The sequence below is a fragment of the Theropithecus gelada genome, chromosome 3 (assembly GCF_003255815.1).
Source record: "Theropithecus gelada isolate Dixy chromosome 3, Tgel_1.0, whole genome shotgun sequence".
NCBI lineage: Eukaryota > Metazoa > Chordata > Mammalia > Primates > Cercopithecidae > Theropithecus > Theropithecus gelada.
Genome location: NC_037670.1, coordinates 81,244,504 through 81,269,100, shown reverse-complemented (window position 1 = coordinate 81,269,100; position 24,597 = coordinate 81,244,504). Strand labels below are relative to the sequence as shown.

Below are 24,597 nucleotides of genomic sequence, written 5' to 3'. Positions count from 1 at the left end.
TGAACAAGGCAAGCCTGGACACTATTTGAGATCTTAGGAAGGCCTGAACAGAGGCAATGACAATGAGGATCCATGGATGAGATGCAGACACGGTGTTAGAGATCCATTTGGATGCAGAATGCCTCGGGCTGTTCTCCCATTATGCAGTTCTCTTCTTGGCCACTGAGTTTAATCAGAAATGGTGGCCAAGGCTGGAGCTACAGACTACAGTTATAACCTTAAAATTTAGTCTATAATTGAAGGAATCTCAAGACTCTGATAAGCACCTCTAACTCATCTCAGGAAAATCCACACTCTCATGGTCACAGAAACACTCTATTCTCACTCTCCCAAATACATCTACTTCTCAATCATCCAAACTAAGTAATTTCAAGACAACACAGGTTACCCACAAACTAACAGGGTCAAATTTATTTTCTATTAGAAAAGTGATTGCATTGATTGGTGATACTTCTTTACTTGACAGTTCCTGACAGGATAAAGACAAGAAGCAACATACAGAAGAGAAGGAAAAAGAAAGAAAACTGACTAATATGAGTGATGATTGTTTTGGACATATTTTCCATTAAGTTTTCCTAACAATTCCATAAGGTGTTTATTTCATACTCATTATAGATATGAGGAAATAGAATATCAGAAAAGTTTGAAAATTTCCCAAGATATCAGAAAACAGCAGAGCTGATATTAAAATCCTAGTGTTATCTGACCTGAAAACACTTGCTCTTTTAACCAGATAAGAACTAAGAAAGCTGACAAAGCCAACTGAATGCTCCTTTCCCAAGTAACTAAGCAATTCACTAATAAAGATTAGTTACCTTGGGTCAAAGGTGTTGGGATCTGTGGGGAACAGAGACTAAATAAAACACAATCTGTATTCTCCTAGTATGAACAACCTGTTTGGCAAGAAAACCTGTTTGCATAAAGATACAAAAAGTGAAATAACTTAGAGGGCAAGAATGTAATCATTGTCACTGCTTTAAGTGTCAAAACACCAAGTTTTATGATTTCACTGTGGCTCTAAAGCTTCACAGTGAAAAGGAGCATGTATAGATGAATTTGCTCAAGTTAAGAAAATGTGAGGTAGAATTAATGTAACAAAGCCTTTTTTTCTGATTTTGATTATTTTTAAAATTTTTAAACCTTGATAACATTTTGGTACTTTTTTCCCCCCTTTTACAAGGCATTTGTTTATTTTGTTTTTACAAAATTGAGTTCTTAGTGCATTTACAGTTTTGCATCCTCTTTTTTTTTAGTTAAATGTGATACTATATGCAATTTCCCACATGAGTAGAAGTTTTGTATACACATGAGGATAAATGACAGCATAGTAATCAGAGTAGAAGGGATTTGAAGAGAGAGAAAGTACTGGATTCCCCAGGCATGGAATGACATGATCCAGAATGAGGACTCCTCTTGGGGCCAAGTCAAAGAATTAGCAAGAACTGGGTTCCCAAAGGCCCTTGGGGTGGATGGACTAATTAGAGAAGTCTGCAGGCAGTCACATGCCATAACTTGTGCCCTGACTATCCACTGAGCAATTCCAGGATGCTGCCTGATCTGTGTCCCTTTCCGAAGGGCTGCTCTGTGGGTCAAGTGAGTGAATGCCAAAGGAAGACCACACAAGCTTCAGAAAATCCATTTCCAGAAGCAGATTTGTTTACCAGCTGGGAAGGCATCCACTAAAACAGAAGGAACAAAAGAGGTTTTCTTTACGAACTGGTCCCTGACCCTTGCTTTTAGCAAGGGTTCCCATTTTCTTTGGCAAGCCTTTTTCCTGCTCTGTGGCCAAGTACAACAGAGCTGGCAGAGAGAATATCCTCACTGATTGTGTAAGGCTGGAGGCTGAGGTCAAGTATGTCATTCATTATAAGATGGAAGTTTGGGGACGTACAAATAAAGCAGCACGTTTACCTAGAAATTCAACAATTTCTCCAGTGTTACATTTGAAAAAGCAGTCCCTAACTTAAAATTTGTCATTATGATACAGAAGCAGCAATTTGAGTACTATCAGCTACTTGATAGCTTCTTGTTTCCTCCACAGTGCAAACTCTCCCATTCTAAATGAAACTCACTTTCGGCCAAGGTCAGTGAAGGAGTGAGATTATTTTGGGGATCTTATTTTTCTGTAATATGTTTTCTGTAATATGTTATTGTTTTCTTCAAAGCTTTTGGTCCTTTATTGAATCTGATATTTCATGAATGTTGTTAAGCATAATTTTGGAGTTTTTCCTTCTTGTGAAATTTTGCACTGTCAGTGTTGATGCTGTTATTATCATTCATGCTCACAAGATACAAGGCACTGCTGAAGAGACTTATTTGTTTCCTTGAAAGACCCAAAACCTATGTGAAGCTAAATAAGTACAATTTCAGTGAGATTTTTTTTTTTTTTTGAGACGGAGTCTCGCTCTGTTGCCCAGGCTGGAGTGCAGTGGCCGGATCTCAGCTCACTGCAAGCTCCGCCTCCCGGGTTTACGCCATTCTCCTGCCTCAGCCTCCCGAGTAGCTGGGACTACAGGCGCCCGCCACCTCGCCCGGCTAGTTTTTTGTATTTTTAGTAGAGACGGGGTTTCACCATGTTAGCCAGGATGGTCTCGATCTCCTGACCTTGTGATCCGCCCGTCTCGGCCTCCCAAAGTGCTGGGATTACAGGCTTGAGCCACCGCGCCCGGCCTCAGTGAGATTTTTAAATGTTATTTTGTTTAATGTTATGAATTCTAGTATACCAAACAATTCTCCAAAGGTTAGGAATATAATTCAATCTGCGTTATTTTGTCTTGTATTATTATTGAAATTTTTATAATTTGCTACCAGTGGATATTCCTAAAGTTAACTGGCTAAAATATTGACTGTTAATGTAGATTTAACTATTTTTTCCTTTAATTTTTAAGTAATTGAAAGGTTTGTTTTTAACATAAAATTGACAGCCATCATTATTATTAATTTTTGTAGTAATTTAAAATTGCAACAATAACTGTATATATTTATACCGGACAGAATTTGAATATATAAAGCAGGTAAGAAAATTATGCTGCCAGTAGCGTCTAGAATGCTCACCTATACTTGAAAGAAAATATTTACATTTGTAATAAATCTGAACGGTTTGCCTTTTGCAAACAGATTAGAAATGATGTACATGTCATGTGATCAGTGATTATGCATAAGTTTAGGGATCCTAGAAATGCTACTGAAGTAAGTGTTTGGCTATTTGGTCATTTCTCTAAACCTGAAGAATAAACAAATTCAAATTAAAGCATATGTCATGGAAGTAATTGCATCAGAAAGTGTGGTTTGAAACCTCACTTTGCTATTTTAGTTTTATATTTGTTGATTCACCACCTACTATGTGCCAAAAATCCAGTTAAATTCTAGAGATACGTAAATGAGTAAGAGAACGGCCCTTGTTTTCATGGTGCTTATAGTCTGTGGAGACCGAACAATTTCTGTTGCTGCGCTAAGCTGCTGTGTCCTGCTCTTACTCTGCTAGTTTTACAGGATGTTCATGAAGGTCAAGTTAAATAATGGGGGCGGCTGATACTTTTTGCGCCAGGTGTGTAATATACTCATAAATATTTTAATTGCCCCAGCCATCGTATAGGGTATGTAGTATACTCATAGGAACATACTTGGGGTCCAGTGCCTGGCTTTCAGTCCTGCCTGGCTGTTTGGCTTTGGACATGCAACTTAATCTCTCTGGTCTTCAATTTACCATAAAATTGTGACTACTATATTACTTCCTTCATTGACAATTAAATTAAATAATGAATGTATAGAATTCAGCATAGAATCTAGCACATAGTAAGTATTCCACTGAGGTTAAGTTGTTAAAATTCAGTAGAGTGTATCCCCAGTTCAGAAATAAGGGAATGCAGAAAGGTTCTATAGTTTATGTAAGGCCACACAAGTTGCAGAAATAGGACTGAGCCAAGCAAATCTGTTGCCAAAGCCCTCATTTTTCTCCAATATTTGGGTCTCAAAAATAATTTTGTAGATATAACTGTTGGATAAATTTGAAGGCTATTTACTGGGTGTGCCCTCAAATCTAATTTCTTTGCTCTCCATCCACATCCCAGACCATCAAAGCGAATCTGCAGAGTGTACATGTGGTCTGATGACTGACATGGCCACTTGCGTCCCAGCTGCTTTGCCATGGAGAGGGAAGCATTTCACCAAACTGAGACAGGGAGCTTGGCTCAGGTGGGTGAGCCAGGTTCATGTATGACTGTGAAGCTGGATCGTTCATCTGACTGTAGGCATTCTGGCCTTCTTTCTCCCTTTCACTGAGCCAAGCCCAGAAGCTGAACTCATTGTGTCTGATTTGTTTGTGTGTGTGTGTGTTTTAAGTTAGTTTGCAGAATTACTCTCCTATGATGGCACAGAAATCACAAGGATCTGACAACCTTCAAGAAGGCAAGGAAAAGAGCAAGAGAGACATCCTGAAGTGCACCAAGAGCATGTGGGCTCCACTGGATGAGCGGCTACCCCCTGACCCTGAGGAGGAAAGCCAGGGTCCCACCATCCCCATGCTGGGTGAGAAGGACCCTCAGGCCTATTTGAAAGCATTCCTCTGTGAGTGGTGAGGGATGTGGGAGCTTTTGGCCAGGGGCAGGTGATTTTGGAACAAAAGTATTTAGCTTTGAATATACCAGTGTTCCCGGCATGATGCCAAAAACATTTATGAAATGGGCACTTCTGACTTCTGCTATAGACATTCAGAACACAGACCTCCTTGAAAGAAGTAGACCAATTAATGAATGAACTCTGCTTCCTTTCCACTCCACATATCCCTCATCTTAAGTTCCCAGGACTTTGAAGCTGTTTAGGGTCTGGGCATGAGGCTTCTTTCAGGTCATCAAACATTTTATTGAAAAACTCTGATCTGCTGGGTCCTGCAGGAGGCATTGACAAAAATTTTAATCATTTAAAGAGTAATAAGTAAGAAAATACTTCCAGCACCCCCCTGCCCCCATTATGTAACTGTTGAATGGTTTTTCTTCTTTGCCCATCACCCAATTCATTCTAACTTCACAGCAGTTCAAGTGAAGAGCAATATGGACCTCCTGTGTCCACCTGGCTTTTATGGTTCACCTGATACCTTGTGAGGGGGATAATTCAGGCACCTCACTATTTGACAGCATAAAGTCAAACAAAATTAGCCCAGAGTACACAGTTGCCAAGCAGAATGGGAACAAATATTTAACAGGAAATGCTGCTTTACATCCACTCCTTTTTGCCTGTTGACTATTTGTTAAGCCAATGATAAAGATCCACCTTAAAAGACTAGTGCCTTTTTAACACAGGGTGCCTTTGGCAATCCAGGGACTCTAGTGCAATTTGTCCCTGGAATGAATGCAAATTTGGTTTCTAACCTGGCAGAGAACTCCTTGCAAATAACCATCACTGGCTGGCTGCCTTAGGTAAATGTCGTGATTCAATAAGGAGAGGCTCTGTGGTGATTTTATCCAACAACAGAAAGACAAAAGTCTCTTATGCTTTCTTACCCTTTGTATTCACACCAGGTACTTTAAAAATCATTCTAACATCTCTTGCTCTTCAGTGGTTTATTTTTCTTCTCTCTCACATTTTCTTTCTTTTTTTTAAGTTACAGTCTTTTGACAAGTTTACACTTCATTCTCAGGAAAGGCTGATCATGGAAAACAGGAGGTTTTGCCTTCAGGAAAAAAAATGAATATGCTTATGGAAGGAAACATGTGACTAAATATGTGGGAAATAGAGCAATTGAGTGGTGGCTGAGTAAACAGGGTAGCGTCCTTTTAGCTGGTTGTGCTTTGACTAACTGATCTGTTCTTTCTTACTTGTAGAGGATTCCAAGCAAGAAAGTATTCAGCAGTGGCTGGACTCTGGATTCTTGTAAGTCTTTGTGTGTGTGTGTGTGTGTGCCTTATACATTTCTCTTGCAAAGATCCATGAAAACAATGACTGTAACTCTGCCTAGGCAAGGTGGGGGATGTGTAGGGATTTTCATTTTAATTGTAATTGAAGTATTACCCTATTCTTGTCAAAACTATGTATCAGTTTAAAACTACAAAATAAAATACTACTTTAGTCCCCGACTGCTTATTGGCTTCTGAAAGTCCTCTCTTACTAAAACCTAACTCTGCATTTGCTCTCATCTGTTGAATTAAAAAGTAATTTAGTATAATTTATTTACACACATTGTTTGACTCACAATACTTTTGTTTCTTTACAGTGTCTCTGCAAATGAAAACTTTCAGCGAGTCATTGACCGCACTGGTAAGACAAGAGAAGCAGTTATGCTTTGCGAAGCTGAGTAGGAGATATATTAAAATATCTATGTGAATAAATCTTCTTAAAATGAGAATTATCAGAAGCTTCTAGAAATGATCGGCCCTCAAAAACTACCCAGTTCAATCCCTTCACTTGACATACAACTGCGACAAAAATGATAGGTGCTTCCCCAGCAGCAGGTTAAGGGCTGAACCCAGGCCTTTGCCATATCATCGACAGCTCAGACAATAGCATAAACTCACTGGGTTCTATGAAGACATTTGCAAGGATGTAATTATGAAAATGAAATTGTTTCATTTTCCCCATCCTGTATTATACTTTTATTTCTGAATCTAGTTTTTTTTCCTATTCTTTGGTCTCAAAATTGCACTTACATTCCCTCTTTCTAATAATGCACTTGTTTGCGAGAAGAATAAATGTCTGAATTCTAAAGCAAACAGTACAAGTATTTGTGAAGGAGAAAATGTATCACACTTGTTTCACTGAGGTTTGATAAAAGCATTATAAAAAGAAAAAGAAATTTAATTACAGGACTCACAGTTTCCACCTTCATTAAATGCAATACCTTATTTTATAGAATCTAAGACCCTTCAATTATAAAATGCATTCATATTTTAGGAAAAAATAAAACCTGGCAATTACAAATAAAAGGCAATATTGACTGTAAGACGTGTCTTGATTTCACAGCTGTTAAAAATGTGAAAAAGTATGTTTCAAAATGGATAAAATATTATGAAGAATTTGTGTGAAAAAATGACATAAATTAGGAACTTAATGGTTAGATGAAAAAATTATTAGTCTAATAGTCACTTACTTTGCTGGTTTAATTATTTCACTTCCTCTACTGCAGTCTTACATTAAGATTGATGATTGGCTACAAATCAGTTTAAATTTCGAATTTTTCACTACCTTTAAAAGAAAATCTATATGTATCATTGAAATTTCCCCTTTCACAAACCTTCTTTATTTTTTCTAATATAAAAGTTTCATGATGCCAAATACTGTAAAGATTTTTGCCAATAAATCAAATGTAAGTACCTCTCTGCTCATAATAGTTCAGACTCAAGGAAAAGCAAAAACTTAAGAAATATAGCCAGCATTTCATATCCCCCTGGTGTTTTCTCTTGCCCCGGTTGTGGTGAGAGGCCTGGCACTGGTACTAGGGTCATCAGTAACTATACTAAAAGCTTCACTTCCCAGAAATTAAGGACAAATCACAGCCCTTCCTCTTCTGAACCAAGTCAATGAGCTGGAAAGGCACAGACATGAAGTAAAGACCTGGAGGAAAATTGGGATAGTGATACGGCTCTGAGATCAGAAACACAGTCTCTATTTGCCAGGTCCTTTATCTTCAGCAAGCTTTTTAATAATAATGGAATAGCTTCTTACACATTTAATTGAGCCTTTGCTTGTACAAGGCCCTTTCTCATCGATCATATTTTAAACTCCATGGCCCGTGTGGTAGCATGGTTGGTTTTGTCTTTTTGTTTTTTGCAGATGAGGAATTTGGGGCACAGAGTGGTCAAGTGCCGTGATTGTTGGTCACAGCTGGTTAGAGGCAGGTGGAGGAATGGAGGCCCGGCCTTCTATTAATATCAGCCCCGCTGCGTGCTGACTTCAGCCATGATGAGAGAGCTGCACTGAGCTTGGGGGAGCTGAGAGACACACTGAAAAGGGTGGATGCTAGAACAGTACCAGAAACTGGGGACCCGAAGGTCATGGCAAGGATGAAAGGGAGAAAAACTGTGGAGATGAAAAGGACCCAAAGACGAGGAAGAAAAGAAGTCACTATCGGAGGGAAAATCCTGTCAAAACTCATAAAATACTGATAAGATATAGAGTGACACATGAATTTCCTAGGGCAGCAGTAACAAATTATCACAACCTTGTTGCTTTTAAGCACCAAGTTCTGTTGTTTTAACAACAGAAATGTATTCTCTCACAGTTATTGAGTCTGGAAGCCCAAAATCAAGGTGTCACTAAGACTGATCTCCCTCTGAAAGTTCTAGGGAAGAATCCCTCCTGGTTTCTTTCTAGTTTCTGGTGGCCTCCGGCAATCCTCAGTGTCTGTTGGCTTGCAGCTACATAACTCCTTTCTATGACTTCATCTCTACATGGCCTCTTCTCTTTGTGTGTCTTTTCCTCTTCTTATAAGGACACCAGTCATTGGATTAAGGATCTGATGTAATCCAGTATGATCTCATCTTAACTAATTAACTATGCACAAAGACCCTATTTCCAAATAACAGCACATTCTGAGGTTCCAGGTGGACATGAAATTCCAGGGGACTCTAGTCAACTAACTAGAATTCATTCTAAGGCTGGTTTCCTTATTACTCACTTCTGAGGCTTTGTACACTAAGGTAGCAGCAAGATCTAAGTGTCTTCATCTTACAGGTGACCCAATGCCTCCCATAGAAAGCATTCTAGTGAGTCTTCAGCCCTTGGCCTGGGCCCAAATGACATAGATAGTTGGGATAAGGCTTCAGTGGTCCTGTTCCTGGTTTCCTCCTGGGTTCTGTGATGGCCAACATGGGGCTTGGCCTTTTATGGTGACTCTCTGGCTGTCATGCTCATCTGCAGCTACCTAAAATCTCAAATCTCATTTTTATTAAGCAGGAATCTGGTTGGCCCATTTTGTATCTTGTTTGCCACCATTAAGCCAGGTAAAGCCCTTGGCACTTCAGCCTCTTAATCAGTAGAACTGGGAGGGGAAGAAAATTAATGCATATTGAGGATGTACATGCTAGATACTATACATATATTATCTTGCTTACCAGACCACCTTTGAGGTAAATATTACATGGAGGAAAATGAGGCTCAGAAAGGTAAAGTAACTTAACAAAAGCCATCCAGTTAGTAGGTATGGGAGTTGAGATTTCAACTTAGATCTCTCTGTCTGTACAGTCATGCTTCTCCTCTAGAAGACTAATGACATTTACTACACATGTTATGCATGGAAACACCTGGGAGGAAAGCCCTGTGCTGTGGTTTCAGTGTCCCCTCCAAAACTCATGTTGAAACTTAATCACCATTGTGACAGTATTGAAAAGTGAGACTTTTGATACGTAATTAGGTTGTGAGGACTCTGCCTTTATGAATGGGTTAATGCCCTTATCCTGGAGTGAGTTATTTATCACAGTATTGGGTTAATTATCATGGGAGTGGGCTCCTGATAAAAGGATGGGTTTGGTCCCCATTTTCTCTCTCTTGTGTGCTTGCTTATCCTCTGCCTTCCACCATGGAATTACACAGCAAGAAGGCCCTCACCAGATGCAGCCACTTGATCTTGGACTTCCCAGCCTCCACAGCTGTGAGCCAAATAAACTTGTTTTCTTTATGAATTACTCAGTCTGCGCTATTGTGTTATAGCAGCAGAAAATAGACAAGACACCCTGTATACACATCCCTGTTGAAAAAGTCAAAGCATGGGCAATGTGGGTGAGTCACTGGCATTTCTCCCTCCAGGCCTTCTGATTCTTATGCATCAGCCCTTTGGGACCACAACACAGTCCTCTGGAGTTCAATTGTTTTGATGTGGTACAATACCAACTTTTTTTTTTATGTCAGTCAAGTGTCTATATTCATAGCTTTAAAAAGATACATAAAGTTGGTCAAAGGGTATAAACTTGCAGTTATAAGATGACTAGGTTCTAGAGACCTTAAGTACAGCATGATGACTGTGTTAGAATAATGTAGTTTGTACTTAAAATTGTCTGAAAGAGTAGATCTTGAGTATATTCTCACCTCAAAAGGAGGTATTTTTCACCCCCAATAAAAGATAGAGATGATTTGAATTCAAGTCTGTCTGATTTAAAAGTTCCTGCTCTTTTAACCAGAAACTAGCATACCTCCAATGACTGTACACTGGTGTAAATCAACTGTCATTAAGTTTATCTCTAACTTTTCCTTACTTCTGCGAGCCAATTTTGGGTGGCAGAAAAGAATGCTCTCTAAATTTAAGGTTTTAATGCCACTAAAATATAGAGGCACACAGAGTAGATTTTAATTCAAAGAAAAATTACTACGAAGAAACTGTTATAATAGTAAGAAAGAAGTATAAAGCTATGCTGAAATTAACCTATAAATAACTCCTATAACTAAAATTTGCCTCAATTTTCACGAGTCCGTAGGTACAAATTCGGTTACAATAACATTGGTACCTAAAATTTGCTGGATTATTGCCCCCTTCTTGGTGACACAAGGTCTATCTGCAAAATATCTCCCCATAAGTATTTCTGGGAGTTATTAGCTATCTCAAATATTTTCATAAATGAGCTCCCTTCCACTGCCCCTGCTACTACTCCAATAGAATCCTTTTGGTATTACCACATAGATAAGTCATTTCAATACTTTCTGAGCATGATGTTCTTCTTCTGCTCCTCTGGGAACCACCATCATTGCCTTTGAGCTTTTATGGTGCTCTATTTATTGCAGAATTTGTATGGAAACACTCATATTCCATGGCCAGACAGTTACCCACGCCTGTAATCCCAGCACTTTGGGAAGTCGAGGTGGGCAGATCACTTGAGGCTAGGAGTTTGCAACCAGCCTGGCCAACATGGCAAAAACCCGTCTCTACTAAAAATACAAAAAAAAATCAGCCTGGTATGGTGGTGCACACCTGTAGTCCCAGCTACTCAGGAGGCTGAGGCAGGAGAATTGCTTGAACCCTGGAAGTAGAGGTTGCAGTGAGTGGAGATTGTGCTACTGCACTCCAACCTGGGCAACAGAGCGACACTCTGTCTCAAAAAAAAAGAAATACTCATGTCCATTATACTACATGACTATCATCTGGAGATTTAGGCAGCATTACTAGTATTTTATGTCACGTAAAACCCATGATGAAAGTAATTTTTCAACTTCTTCCTACAGGCCATATCTCTCCTTGAGCCTTAGACTTAGGCTGGAGACTGGAGACTGAAGAACAAACATGACATCAGTTCTATTTCCTTGCCCACAGGAACACAAAATTTCTGACAGAACCCCTTTTATTCCTCTCTTCAGTATTTAGCAAATATGTGTTGATTGCCTCCTATAAATGAGGCATTCAGTTAGGACTGAGAATGCTAAAGAAAATAGATGCAATGGTGATAGAGGCAATATACAAATAAATACAAATGTAATATGCTAGGAGGATGGATGATGAGGAAAGGCATCTCAAATAAGGTTACCTTTCAGCAGCTACCTGAAAGAAGTGAAGGAGGGGAACATTTGTTTTCTGGGGATGAGCTGTTTCAGGCAAATAAGATGGCATATGCAAAGCCAGGGGGCAGGAGTATGTCCTTTGTGTTCTGGGAATAGCAAGGGTGCCTGAATGGTTGCAGTTAAGTGAGAAAAGATGAGAGTAGAGGGCTAGGGGTCAAAGAATTATCCAGAAGCCAAATCATTTAGAGCTATGTATATCCCTGTAAGTATTTTGACTCTTATTCAGTGTCACAAGGGAATCCTTCAAAGTGTTACAAATACGTGGTATTATCTTGGTTCTTTAAAAAAGAACAACTTTAGCTGCTGTTCACAGAGTTGGCTATGGGAGGAGGAGGTTGGAAAGGGTTGAAGCAGGGATCCCAATTCAGAGGCTAATACAGTAATCCAGAGGAGAGAGGGTAGGGCTATACGAGGCGAGTAGCAATTGTAGAAATGTTGGATTCTGGTTATGTTTGAAATGTAGATAGGGCAGCATGTGCTGGTGAAATGAATGTGGGATATCAAAGAAAGAAAGAACTCAAAGATGACTGCAAAAAATATTGCCCAAGCATCTGGAAGAATGAGTGGCAATTTATTGGGATGGGAAAAACAATAGAAGGGTAGGGCTTTGCTTCAGAGATAGGAAATTCAATTTTAGGCTTGTTGTGATTCAAATGTGATTCAAATAGATATCCAAGAAGATACTATTGAGTAGGTAGTTGGAAATACAAATCTGGAGTACAGAGGAAAGGTCCAGGAATAGATATATACATTTGGGACTAGTTGATGGGTAGATGTGTTTAGAGACAGAAGACCACACAAGTACCTACAGACAAAGAGGAGGCCAGGAAGATGTGAAGCCAGCAAATGAGAAGAGTTAGGTAATGAGGTAAGAAGACAACCAAAAGAGAAGAGTCTGAAAGCAAGTGAAATCAGTGTGTCACGGTAGGAGCGATCAATCCTATCAGCTATTGTTAATTGATTATGTATGAGCAGGAATGACACCGTAACCTTCAGAAGAGTTATTTCAGAGGAAAGGTGGGAAGAAGACTGTATAGCTTTCAAGTGGGAATGGTAGTAGAAGAATTGGAGACAGAAAACAGAAAACTGCTTTGAGGAGTTAAGAGGTGAAAGGGAGCGGTTAATTGAAATAACAACTGAAAGAAAAGTGAAGGCAGAGAAGATTTTCTCTTCAGGAGATGAAGCTGTTGCAGCCAGGTGTGATGGGAATGATTGCTGGCTGAGATGTACTGAGGCATATGGTACCTTCCCCTGGCCTTCCTGAAGCTGTGGGCAGAGACTGGACCTGTTGTTCTGAGACTTCTCCTCTTGGGGTATCGAAATCTCTTCCAATAAAACATTGCTTACCCAAGCTCATTTGCTGATAGAAATGATTTGAGTTTCTCCCTTTAGCGATGACAGATGCCTTCCTGTGCCCCTTCTTTCTATATGAATTTCAATAACTGCAAAAGGTTGGACAACTGCCCTTGCTGCTTACATTCTGAGTCTCGCTGAAGCACTTCCCAAAGGATGGACTCTCATCTTCTGCTCTGTCTTCTGGCAAACGTTAGGGCATCTTAGCTGAGTGGTCTGACAGTCTCATCTCCAGGGCGTTGTCTGTTCAGGGCACCTGGATGACTTACAGGGAAGTGCCTCATGGGCATCCTTCAACTTCTTTCTCTTTTCCCTTTCCAAGAACCACCACCTCTGTGGGCAGATTAACTCTTCTTCGTGGTCACCAACTACACAAGCAAACATATCTGAGTTTCAGTGTGGGCTGAATATGGATCCACAAACCTTCGTATAACCACAAACACAAGATAGAACATTCAGAGTCTTTTTTAGGTCAATAGTGGTGTTAAAGAGCCCATGATTATGGATGTTAAGGTCCCTCTTCCCAGGCTGCAAATTCATTCTTAATCTCGGATTCCATATTAAAGCTTTGTATAAAAAAAAAAAAAAAAGAAAAAGAAAAAAGCCTGGAGAGAGTATCTGGTTCATAGCACTCTTTCCCACCATCAGCAAACGAACTAAACATCAGTGCTATCTGGCTGAGATATGCATTGTCATTATAATGCCAGGATTATGATGCGAGTGAGAGTGCATTGTCATTATAATGCAAGGATAAGACACATACAATGAGTGCACATTTTAACATGTAGGTTTATATAATTAGCACTTGTTTAACAACACATCCAAGCATAACTGTGAGTGAAAAGACTAGAAGTAACTCCTACAGCAAAAAGACAGTTTCTGTCAAAGATATGCTTGGTGCCAGTTACTACTTGATAGGTGGTTAATTCGTTTGTCTATTTTATATTTAGTTATTTCTTCTCCCATTCCCAGAGAGGTCCCAGAAGAATAAACTCATTTCTTTTCAAAAGGAACTTGTTTCAGAATAGGAACTTATAAAATAAAAAAATCTAAATTTTCTGCTCTGTATTATAAGAAAAAGTCAAAGTAAATCCAAGTAAACATAACAGATGTTCCCATACTGCTTGTCAGGTGACAATATTCATAACAATGATCTGTTTTAGGTAAAGGGAACAACGATGTAAAATATATGACTCTTGCTCTCCAGAATGTCACTCAAACTGTCCGGGATCTTTATAATTCAAATGTAACCTACACCAACTTTTCTACAAGACCCTCTAGTCTTATTCTTTCTCATTATATTCCTAGTTCTTTATCTTTCTTCATCCAGTTTCTCCTGTCTTAAAGTCTTTCCTGTTGTGTTCTCCTCTCCTTCTTTTGAGACCTCAGCCAGGTACCATATTCTCTATAAGACCCTTCCTGACTTCTGCACTGATATTGAATCTTTCTTCTGAAAACCACTAACATGCGTTTTGGGTTCTACCCACGTGGCTCTTGGCCAGTGCTGCCTCAAATTGTTAGGGATATCATCCATTTCACTGACAAAATTATAAACCCCACTGAGACAGAATCATCTGTAAATTACCTGAGATCCCCAAAGTTCGTTGACAAAAGGATCTCAATAAAACATAATGAAGATGTTGTCAGGCTGGGAAGTCTTCTCAAAAGAGGTGAGACTGAAACTAGTAAATGAAAGAGGGATATGGTTTTTAAAAAACAAAGAAGCAAAGCAAGGAAAATTAATTTGCTGGAAGCAATAGAGTTTGAACAAAGGCACAGAAATGAGAAGAAAGCTAAATATGTGCAGAAAAACACATGGAAGGTGATCAGATGAAAGAAATGGTTTCATGCTAGGGAGCAATGGTAGAGATTTTTCTGTTAGATAGGATGAGGTCACATTATAAATGTTTTAAAATCCAGAAAGAGGGAATAACACTTGACATCTTAGGGCTGAGATGACACTCCAGTGTCATCTCAGGTTCTGGTTCAAATAGAAAGGTAGTTGTACTTGTGGTCTGGGCTGAGCAGGATTTTGACACTGTATCTTTGTTTACCTGAAAAGGTCATGAATAATTTGTGATAAAAATTAGTGATAACTGTCACAGGTGTGGTGTTGAGGGAGTTGAAGCAAGCATGTTACACATTTGCCAGCTCTATTATAGTGAGTCCTGAACTCACTGTAGTGAGGAGAGGAATGACAGAGGCAGTGTTTATCCTGGCAGTGGGGAGAGGGAACACATTGGGAAGAAGTTATGATGAACTCAGGCTTGAGGTGACGAGGGTTTACAATAGAGGGCGGCAGTGGAATGGGGAGGAAGGGTCAATGATATCTGGAAATAAACAGATAAGTGGGTGAAAAAGAGCAAAGTATTCCAATAGGCTTTAAGGTATTGAGCATGAATGGCAGCGGAGTGTAAGAGACTTTCTTTTAAATAAGAATATAGATTAATAATTTGACAACTGAGACAAATGCTGCTGACTGCCTCTACTAAGTGTCCTAGTCATGCAGGAGTTAAATCTACAGAAAGCTGTAGAATGCTATTATTTTAGAGCCCTGCAAACATGTAATTTGATTAGTCTATTGGACGATATTCCAAAGAACCAAATGTCTTCCATGAATCAGTCAGAAATGCTTAGGAAAACCAAAATAAAAAATGCTTTCTAAGCCAATAAAGGTGCTAATTAGTGCCTTCTGCATATCTAACTACATCTTCTCCAGTAATACATTTTGCAGGGTTAAGTGCGGTGTCTGCTGCTTCAGATGGCAGAAGTCCACCTAACAGTGGGGAGGGTGGCTGGAGACTCAAGTATCTAAAAGTGAGTTAAAACTGACATTTTAACCCATGGAAGGAGATGTATCCAATAGAGTGGGAAAAAAATTTTTCTCACTATAATTTTTCCCCAAACCAACCCGTAGGAAACTTGGGGATAGTAGGACTTAGTGTTTGTTTTTTAGTTTCTCCCTCCCCAAACACTCTTAGAGAGTAAAATCTGGTTTAAAAAAACCTAACAAGGGTATCCTGGAGGGGAAAAAATAGAGAAAATATCAAAACCAAGCAACTAGAGAAGCAAGTGTAGAATTGAGGAAGGCCTAGTGAGCGGTCTTGTGTTGGGCCTACAGGTACACATGTGTCCTACCTGGGGCAGTCTGAAGCCTGGTGCCTGCAGAAACCTGGGAAAATCCGGGTAACAGGAGTAATTTGTCTGTCCTGTGATGGCATTTCCTAGGCGTGAGCTTCCTGCTCTGATCAGAGGTAGCAGACTCAAATGCTTCCTGGAGCCAGACAGGTAATTGCTAATGATAGAAACAAGTGGGATAGCGACTGCAGAAAATTGGAGAGCACGTTGCCTTCAACAGATTGCTGCCCTGAAGACACCTGGGCCGGGGCTGCTGGCGCTTCCAAGTTTTAAGGAAAGTCTAGCAACCACAATCCCTGTGAAAACTGGCACATTGTGAGCCACCAGCTTGCACTTCTCCATTCAAGTTCCTGGCCCTGACAAACCCAACCGTAGGCCTCAGGAAATTTACCTTACAGATTAACAAAATGAAGAAAACCAAAACAAAACAACCACCCAACATACAATGAATAATAGTTTCATATTGCCCTGTGCAAGGCCCCCAACTGCCTGAGTCTAAATGTTGGAAAAAGCTATCCCTGTTTCTGCAATGATCAGGAAGTAAACTCACGGTAACACTGTGAAAATACCCCTTGGTCTCCCGGGACCCTGGGAGCCCGGAACGTAAAAAATGGAAATCAAAAAATAAAGCTAATCTTCAATAATTTTATAACAATTTAAAAAATGAGGTTCATCTTGTGAGTTTAAAAAATCATATTCAGTTTCCCTTGCCTTGGTTTTCTCCAAAGTCTCAGCTCAGCAGGAGAAAAGGCTGTGTGTCTGAATGTGCTGTCTTTAGACAGACATGTGTATCATTTGAAACAAGATCAAGAACAAAAAGTAAAGCCCAGCTGTGGTGGATCACATGTGTAATCCCAGCACTTTGGGAAGCCAAGGCGGGCAGAGAACTTGAGGTCAGGAGTTCAAGACCAGCTGGCCAACATAGTGAAACCCCGTCTCTACTAAAAATACAAAAACATTAGCTAGGCCTGGTGGCACATGCTTGTACTCTCAGCTACTAGCGAGGCTGATGCAGGAGAATCTCTTGAACCCGGGAAGCAGAGGTTGCAGTGAGCTGAGATCACGCCATTGCACTCCAGCTTGGGAGACAGAGCAAGACTCCGTCTCAAAAAAAAAAAAAAAAGTACAGGAGTCTGGTAACTGTATTTGTACATATAGAAGGGTGAGATTCCAGTGAGGGGAGTCAGACACCTGACATGACATCCTCTATTTATTGGTGACTGCTGGGCCCCCCACAGGATGCTAGGTGTACTGTGGAAGGCAAGAAAGTCCTTCCCTCAGCTGGTTCTAAAACTGTGTAAGGCTTTCATATGTGTCATCAGACCAGAAAACACCACACTGTGACCCAAACGGGTCCACTTTGCACATTCCCTAGCAAACGTGTTACCGTTAGGGACTTTTTCTCTTGGAGAGTGCCCTTGGCTCCCTAGCAACCAGATTGTTCCTGATCAGGCGACAGGACACAGGGTTTGGTCCATGGAGTGTATCCTCTAGATCTGTGTGGGCGCTAGAATCCCTTCAAGAAGCCCTGGGTGAAGGGTTCCACATTTGGATGACTGGGTTTTCTGGATGACTCGATTTTCTGCAGGGCTAGGGTTTTTGAAAACTCAGCAAGGCTGAGCTAACTCTTCTCATCAATATCTGAAAATGGATCATTTCCTCTCTGACAGTTTGTGCAACGCACTGTGGCTACAAGGCCAGATCCCTGGCCTGATGTACATGTTTATTCACACATTCTAGGAAACCCAGAGCAATAGCAGGCAAACAAAAAAGACCAAAGCAGTGGCAAGAATGTCAGTGCTAGCAGAATATGCAGCCAAATGTCCTAGAACCATGGAATGTTTTAGGTGAAAATGGGTGTTCAAAAACTCTCCGGAATTATCTAGATGAGCTAAACCAGGCACAAATGGAGGCCTTACTTTGTGAGTTACATGCAAAGTAGTAGATAGAAGTGCTGCTGGTAGGAAGAGGGCAGGAATAAATTTTTAAAAAATTGCTTGAAACAATAAATATTTTGTCTTCCATTTAGGCAACTTATTATTTAATTCGTTGTGGCATCAAGTTATTACAATATGATCACCTAAAAATTACACTGTGCTTGCATCTGTGACATGATTAATAAGGTAGCAAATGGGCTTTCTGTCATCTGACAGCTTCAATCAATTGGCAGTGGTTTTATGAGTTTCAGAAGCTCTGAGACGGAGTTGGGTGCAGTGAGCAAGAATGCTACAATGGATTAGCCATGCCTGATTAGCTGAATTGGGTATTGACTTGATAGTTTTCAAACTCTGGCTCCTGGAGGTGCCTCATGGGTGAGGGAAGAGCTAAGTGGAAGAGCACTACATTTAGAATAGCTCTTTTTAAGTTTATTTAAATTATTAGAATTTTGCAAAAGATTTTATATGATTGTGGAATTCCTATGATAAAACCTACTGTTTTAAAACTATGAAGGTAATGGGAAAAAAAAAGACTGGTGTTCTAAGTTCATTTCTGACTTGGTGCATAAGTTTGAGTCAAATATTCTATTGTAACTTACATAAATATTTGTCACCAAATGTCACATGGAAAATTTTTGAAACATCACACTTGTTTCCCAATAATGGTCATTCACTCTGATATTCCATCCTTTATAGTGGCTCCCCAGAATGTTTTATATGAGCATTTATATATTCTCTTTGTTTTCAACTTCTCAAGTTTATACATACCTCAGCTTACCCTGTTTTTTTTTACCCCAAAAAAACCCACTAATGAAATTTATTCTAAAGAAAGGATAGTAAATAACTCAATCTTATGTGATAATTCCAATCAGTTGATAGTGGTTTTCCTGAAGAAGGGATAATAAAGTGACAAGATTGGTAATGATGTCTGCCATGGGAGTAGCATTGGGAGTGATAGCACAGAGGCCGTATAGATTCCCACTCACTATTTAAACCTTTAAAATCGATTCTATTTCTCACCCTGCCTGACTCTTGTGATGAGAGAGAGTTAACATTTGTTTTGTAGAGCAGAGATATTACTGTATCTACTTTCTCACTACTTCTTTAGATTGTAGTCCTGTATTCTGAGCTTAGTTAAGAATCCACTATTGCCAGGTGTGGTGGCTCAGGCCTGTAGTCCCAGCACTTTGGGAGATGGAGGCAGGTGGATCGCTTGAGGCCAGGAGTTCCAGACCAGCCTGGCTAACATGGTGAAACCCCGTCTCCACTAAGATACAAAAAATTAGCCGGACATAGTGGTACACGGCTGTAATCCCAGCTACTTAGGAGGCTAAAGCATGAGAATCACTTGAACCCGAGAGGCGGAGGTTGCAGTGAGCTGAAATTGTGCCACTGCACTTCAGTCTGGGTGACAGAGCAAACTGTCTGAAAAAAAAAAAAAATCACTATTTACTTGCAAGTCAGCAATACATCTCCAGTCTTTATCCTTCTAGACCAATCTTCTTTTTCCATTTAACAGGGTCACTAAGCCTTTTGAAAATCTTCTGAAAACGATGGGTATTCTTATCTCCACCCCCAAAACTTGGCATTTAGAGACAAATTCACAGATACTTGTGGTCTATTCATAGACCCTCTACTCAGACAAGAACCCTAGCCCTTTATTCTCTTCAGTATTATTTCATATGTTTAAATCATTCAGGATTGCTTTTCCAAAATTTCTCCTAACCTCTATTATCTTTCTTACGGTAAAAATCTTTATGTTCTCATAGAAATACAGCATGGCAACACTTCCCAGTTTCACACTTGTCACACATTTGCACCCAGGAGAGCAACAAGTAAGCAGAAATAAGAACACTGGTGAACCTTCTGAGGAATTTGCCCATATTCTAGGCATTTTCTTCTGCAGGTGTCAGCCACATGTTATATCATGATACAGGGTCTGAATCTTGCAAAGGCCCCTGAATAAGCCTCTCTGATAACCAATATTTATTTCCTCTATTCTGTCTTCAGCACCACTATCAGGCAAATGAACATTCAGCATTATCTTTCTCACATTTACTTGTTTGCTCAAAAACCTTTTGTGGTTTTCATGTCCTGATACATACATATAGACTCCTCTTTCTGTCTTTCAAATAAGCTATAAAATGCTCTGTTGGCAGTGTGGTGTTACAGAAACAACAACAACAAGCTAAAATAAGTTGCAGCATCCTACTAGCCATGAGAAATTTATTTACTCTTTCTCAGCCTCAGTTTTCCTCTGTGTTAAGTGGAGATCAATAATATCTATTTCAGGGATTTGCTGTGAGAATTACAAGAGATTGCGAGTGTAATATGCTTAGCACATTGCCTCGCACTAAGTTAGTACTAAATAAATAGTCAATGTTATTGCTGCAATCAATAATAAAGGTAAGAATAAATTCCTAGATGCACTACTGGACTGTATGACCATGGGCTCATTACTAAACTTCTGTGAATCTCAGTTTCTAATCTGAAAAATGAGGATAGGTTCTAATTATAAGGCTATTGGAAGGATTCGATGATACAAATGAAGAGAATATGCTTAATACATGCTGGGCCCTTTGTGTATTATTTTTTCCTGTCCCCACACTTGCTTCACAACTTCCTGTACCATGAGAGAGCATCCCGAAATGCCCTATGAGCTAATCAGACTACCCCTAGCACTCTGCTTTGCACTTGCTATAGACATCTTTTTTCTCTTTAAGGGCAATACCTCTTTTAAGGGCAATGCCTCTTTTCCAGCCATCAAATTCTCTCATTCTTAAAAATCCAAGACAAGTACCACTTCCTCCATTAAACCTTTGCTGAATACTCCATTTAGCACTGACTTTCCTCTCCATTGAGCCAGTACATTTCTTCACGTGTTTGTCATACAATGTGGTCATTGATTTCATTTTGTCTATCCACTACAGAGATGCCTTGTATTTCATGCCTATATAACCTTGGATATGGAAATTCAATTCTACCTTGGTTTCATTTGGGGTTGAGAAAATCTTCCACAAGATAAAACAAAATAAAGTTCCCCTCTACTTTTTGTTGTTGCAGTTTCTTTGTGTGAACAAGGGATGGTTCAAATGACTGTGAAAGACTACATGAGGTAGGTAGCAGAATCAGTGTTACTTCATGCCAATATTTTATGCCATACCTTTGCTGAATAAAATAGAAGTAGGGAAGTTTTCTTAATATTGCCATGGCTCTTGGGATCTCGTGACAGTTCACTGGTTTAGTCGCAAGTGCCTAGAATGTTTACATCAGCTTTGAAAGAAATAGAGGTTCTTTAAAACTCATAAAATTGTGAGCAAATTAAATCAACAAATGTTGATGTGGGGGGAAATTTAATTAGAACATATGCATAAATGACATTCTACTGTACTGCAACTGTTCATAAGGACCTGTTTATAAAACAGTTACATTCAATATTTTCATTTTGCTGAAGTAATTGATTATTATTCTATTTACTGGACAATAACATATACAATTTCCAATGTTAGGTAGAAAGCAGTGAGAGTCTCTTCATTGGAGAAAACACTAGGTCTCAGGTGTGGTGCCCAGAACACCAGCATTAACATTATGGGGGAACTTCATCAAAATGCAAATTCCCAATCCCCACCTTAGACCTACTGAACCAGATCATTTGGAGGTAGGATCCAGAAATCTGTATTTGTGCATGTTCTTCAGATGACTTTTTCAGCCACACTCTTTTACAAACCACTAGAATACACTATGAGCTCTTTCAGGTTAGGAACTCTGCTTCCTGTGCTTTTGTACACCCTCGCATTTTCAGGATAATTCCAACTAGTTGTAAACCAAATTTGCAGTACTGCATCCCCCTGCTGCTACCAATTCACACCTAAGATGCTATTTGTCATAGATTTTTCTCCTTGCAGGATTGGTTGTTTTTGCTACTCATAGAATCATAGAGCTATAAGAGACCACAGAAATCTCTCAGGCAACTCTCACTTTGTTGAAGAGGAAAATGAGAGCCAGGTTCTGTGACCAACTCATGTTTCCAAGCTTTATTACAACAGTGACCCTGTGTTGGTTCTCCTTGGATCCAAGGGCAGGCTGCTTCTGGGTTGCTCTGCTGCACCTTACAAAATAAAGTGTGGCCCTCAAACAAAGAAGGAAAAAGAAATTATGGCAGGCCTAATGAAAACTGAGGTGGGGCAGTAAGTGAAAGGGTATCTTCTGCCTCTCCTTGAGGCTCAAGGAGCTCAACTGTCTGTTAACACCAGAGTTTTTATTATCCAGAAAAACACGCTTTCTCAACTTTACAGAACGGAATCAAGTGAAGGGCATTCTTTTTTTTTTTTTTTTTTTTTTTTTGAGACAGAGTCGCTCTCTGTCGCCCAGGCTAGAGTGCAGTGGCGCGATCTCGGCTCACTGCAATCTCCACCTCCCGGGTTCAAGCAATTCCCTGCCTCAGCCTCCCAAGTAGCTGGGATTACAGGCACCCACCACCATGCCTAACTAATTTTTGTATTTTTAGTAGAGATGGGGTTTTACCATCTTGGCCAGGCTGTCTTGAACTCCTGACCTCGTGATCCACCCACCTCGGCCTCCCAAAGTGCTGGGATTACAGGCGTGGCCACCGTGCCTGGCCCAGCTATTCTTAGCAAATGTAGCTAGAACAAAGTCAGCAACCCAAGTAGGATAACTTGTTCTTCTCGGAAACATTGATATCTGCATTGTATTTTTAATAAATTCTAGATATATGCCAACTGGCTATTATATTTGATGGGGCTAGATGTGATCCATGGTATAGCTGAGCTATGTATATAAAACTGAACTATATTATGACAGGATTCCACTCTCTTTGGAAGCACTTTCAAATGATCTGCAAAGCAGGCCTATTGGATAGTGATGTTCATTTTTTTTCCATAGTAAAGGAGTTTGTTAGAAATGCATATGGATGGCTACAGGAGCACTGGAGATAGCACTTACAGAGTGTTAGCCATGCAATATGAAATCCTTCACTAGTATGAGAATTAATGTAGAGTCACTTCAGTGACGGCTGGCTGTACTTCTTTCAGCATATAATTTTAACTTCTTCCTGAAAGTTGGTGTCTAGCAAAGCTGTGTTCCTGAAAGGTTCCCCAATGATATGCCATCTGTCAAAAGTGAGACATTGTGTCACCTTCATAATGAGTACCAGCGGGCACCTAACGCTTAAATTCTCACATCTTCTGCAATACAACACTCTTGAAAACAGGAGCAGCTCCTCCACTGCAAGCTGTCTTCTGCAAAGGTGTGGCCATTATGGGATTACTAGAGACTAAGAGGAAATGCAAATGTTTGCTCTGGAAGGAAAAGATTCACAATGACCTCCCAGGAGACTATCTAAATCAATACATCTGATTGTTGGTATTTTCCCAACTGTAGATCTTTGCATCAGTTTTCAGAAACTCCCACCCTATCCAGAGGGACCAGTTTCAACTCTTGCTATTCTACTGCAAGTGTACCACAAAGGTATGTAATTTCCAGGTGCTTTTCATCCAGAGAAATCATTCTGTGCAACAATGGATTTCATGAAATTATAAATAGGTACTTGTTGAATGAATGGATGAGAGAATGAATAAAAGATTTTCAAACCCCATCTTGCAATAACAATATAAAAGAGTTAGTAAAATTGGAAACAGACTAAATATCTGTCAGTGGGGAAATGGACAAATAAATGATTGGCCAGTTCGTTTTACAGAATTCCATATAGTGATAAAAAGAATAGGTAGACATACACATACTGGCTTAGAAAGATCTATATGCCATATTTTTTAAGATTAAAAAAAGCAAGATGCAGGAAGGTACATACAGTATGTTACAATACATAAAGCAAACAAGTGAAAACCGTAAAACATGTATGTCACTGCATAGGAAAATGTCTGGAAGGATACACATGGGTTTAACTGGAAGAGGGTCAGGACTGGTGGTGGTAATAGCTGAGGGGAGTGAGAGCATTATGTGTACTATTAAAATTTTTTTTAACAAAGTCAGTATATCTAATTTCTTCCACCGTTAAATGTTACTTAAAAAGTTAATGATATTTTCACGATGATATGAAAATATGTTTAATGACCAATTGATACTTATATTCTTGGTCAAGAGACTGAAGCCTTTGGAAAGCAGGAACTATGTTCATTTTTGTGCCGTGTGTACCTAGCACAGAACCTAGAACATGACAGATATTCAATAAATATATGTATAAATGGGTAGGATAAACATTTGTACAGTGAAGTCAATATGATAACAGATTAAATCTTTCATGCAACTTTAGATTTCTCACCAGAACATTTTTCTTTCTTGAACCTCTTTTATATTCAGGTGTCTGTGTCAGTGTAATCAAGTGATTGGCATTCCTGATTCCCCTGTTAATCCCATGATTAAGATATCCAAATGGAGCCATCTCCACTTCACATTATAAGTTTCAGTAATCAATTGCATTGCATGGTGACCACAGTTAATATTAACTTATTGTGTATTTCAAAAATGCTAAAAGAATATTACTTCAGATGTGCTCACCACAAGTGAGGTAGTGGGTGTTTTAATTGGCTTGATTGACTATTTCTACAACATATACATAGATCGAAACATCACACTGTACTCCATAAATGCACACAATTATTATTTATCAATTAAAAATAAATAAGTATTTTTAAAAAGAGACACAAAATAATTAAAG

The 24,597-nt window shown here is 39.5% G+C and overlaps 1 protein-coding gene across 1 annotated transcript in view; it reads left to right on the top strand.

The window, feature by feature from the left end:
• The window catches only part of ITPRID1 (ITPR interacting domain containing 1), a 134,664-nt gene that overhangs the window by 41,954 nt on the left and 68,113 nt on the right, over window positions 1-24,597 (top strand). The window contains exons 2-6 of the mRNA XM_025380205.1: window positions 4,342-4,527; window positions 5,820-5,868; window positions 6,209-6,252; window positions 20,967-21,018; window positions 23,304-23,390. Coding sequence (XP_025235990.1) covers window positions 4,342-4,527; window positions 5,820-5,868; window positions 6,209-6,252; window positions 20,967-21,018; window positions 23,304-23,390 — 418 coding nt within the window. The remainder of the gene's footprint in view (window positions 1-4,341; window positions 4,528-5,819; window positions 5,869-6,208; window positions 6,253-20,966; window positions 21,019-23,303; window positions 23,391-24,597) is intronic.